This window comes from Perkinsus marinus (genome assembly GCF_000006405.1).
Source record: "Perkinsus marinus ATCC 50983 genomic scaffold scf_1104296948506, whole genome shotgun sequence".
NCBI classification, from domain to species: Eukaryota; Perkinsozoa; order Perkinsida; family Perkinsidae; genus Perkinsus; species Perkinsus marinus.
In genome coordinates, this window is record NW_003210160.1 from 1 (window position 1) to 1,144 (window position 1,144).

The 1,144-nt window shown below is 47.7% G+C and overlaps 1 protein-coding gene across 1 annotated transcript; it reads left to right on the plus strand.

Moving 5' to 3' along the window:
* Positions 1 to 526: 526 nt before the first annotated feature.
* Pmar_PMAR004776 (hypothetical protein) lies at positions 527 to 697 on the plus strand (the record flags this gene model as incomplete). The annotated part of the gene is made up of 1 exon (XM_002778615.1): positions 527 to 697. A coding segment is annotated over one exon (171 nt), but the record flags the coding sequence as incomplete, so codon positions are not given.
* Positions 698 to 1,144: the final 447 nt, after the last annotated feature.

Genomic DNA, 1,144 nt, shown 5'->3' on the forward strand with positions numbered 1-1,144 from the left:
AATTAATTGGCATATATTTGGGTGGCATAGCTGCCCCACTCGGAAGAGTTGTGCGGCGGAATTGTTCTCCTTACCACGTGCGACTGCGAAATTCATTGGTATATATTTGGGTGGCATAGCTGCCCCACTCGGAAGAGTTGTGCGGCGGAATTGATCTCCTTACCACATGCGACTGCGAAATTCATTGGTATATATTTGGGTGGCATAGCTGCCCCACTCGGGAGAAGTCTATCCTACTCGCGGCGAAATAAGCCTTTAAATCGACGGACAGCTCGGCTTCACTCATACGGTGTAAATCGCTCAGACACCGGGGCTTCCGAGAACGACTCCACGGGCACAACTATACGGTGAAGCTCCGCTTGACGTGTGAGAGCTGGCCTGCTGGGGATGATGGATATGTTATCGATTTCGGCATCCTCAAGGTATGTGGAACTCCGTGTCCTAGAGGATGGTGAACTAGCATTTGTTCGATATTGATATGCATACATACAACTGTGGTGATTTTCGGTAGTTGTTCACGTCTCAGAAGCTCCTCCGCTCGGTTTGTAGAAGTTTGAACGAGCACATGATAATCCCGGAGCGGAGTGAAGTTCTGGACATTGATACCACCCATTTACATGTTACGGCTACTGGGAAAGAGCAGGCCAGTGTTCGGATCACCACGAATGAAGGAGACGAGTTTCTATTTCCCAAGTAAGCTCGGAGAGCTCTCTTGCATTCCGATCATAGCAGTGTCGCTCAGAGATGATTGCATTATCTTGCCGATTGAATTCGCCACAGCTGAAGAACTCTCGGAGTATGTTTTTACTCAAATTGTTGCCGGTCTGGGAACAATACCAAGAGAAAGAGGGCTCACAGAATTGACGGTTTCTGTAAGTGAATTGCGAGTCGGTATACCATTTCTTGGAATGTCACCAGCGACCTCTGTTTCCCAGGTATACGAAAGGCCCACGCAATGCGCGAAGTACACCGCCCTTTTGGTGCCGCGAAATACTATTTAGAAGCGCGAGTGTGGAACTACTATCTCATCCGATGTATTTTGTTATGTTCAGTTTTCACCATAGAAGGTTTGTAAGTGTGAATGTTGGGTAATTGTATTTCCCGCGTTTAACACAAGCTGCTCGTTCATCCAGGACGAATCGAA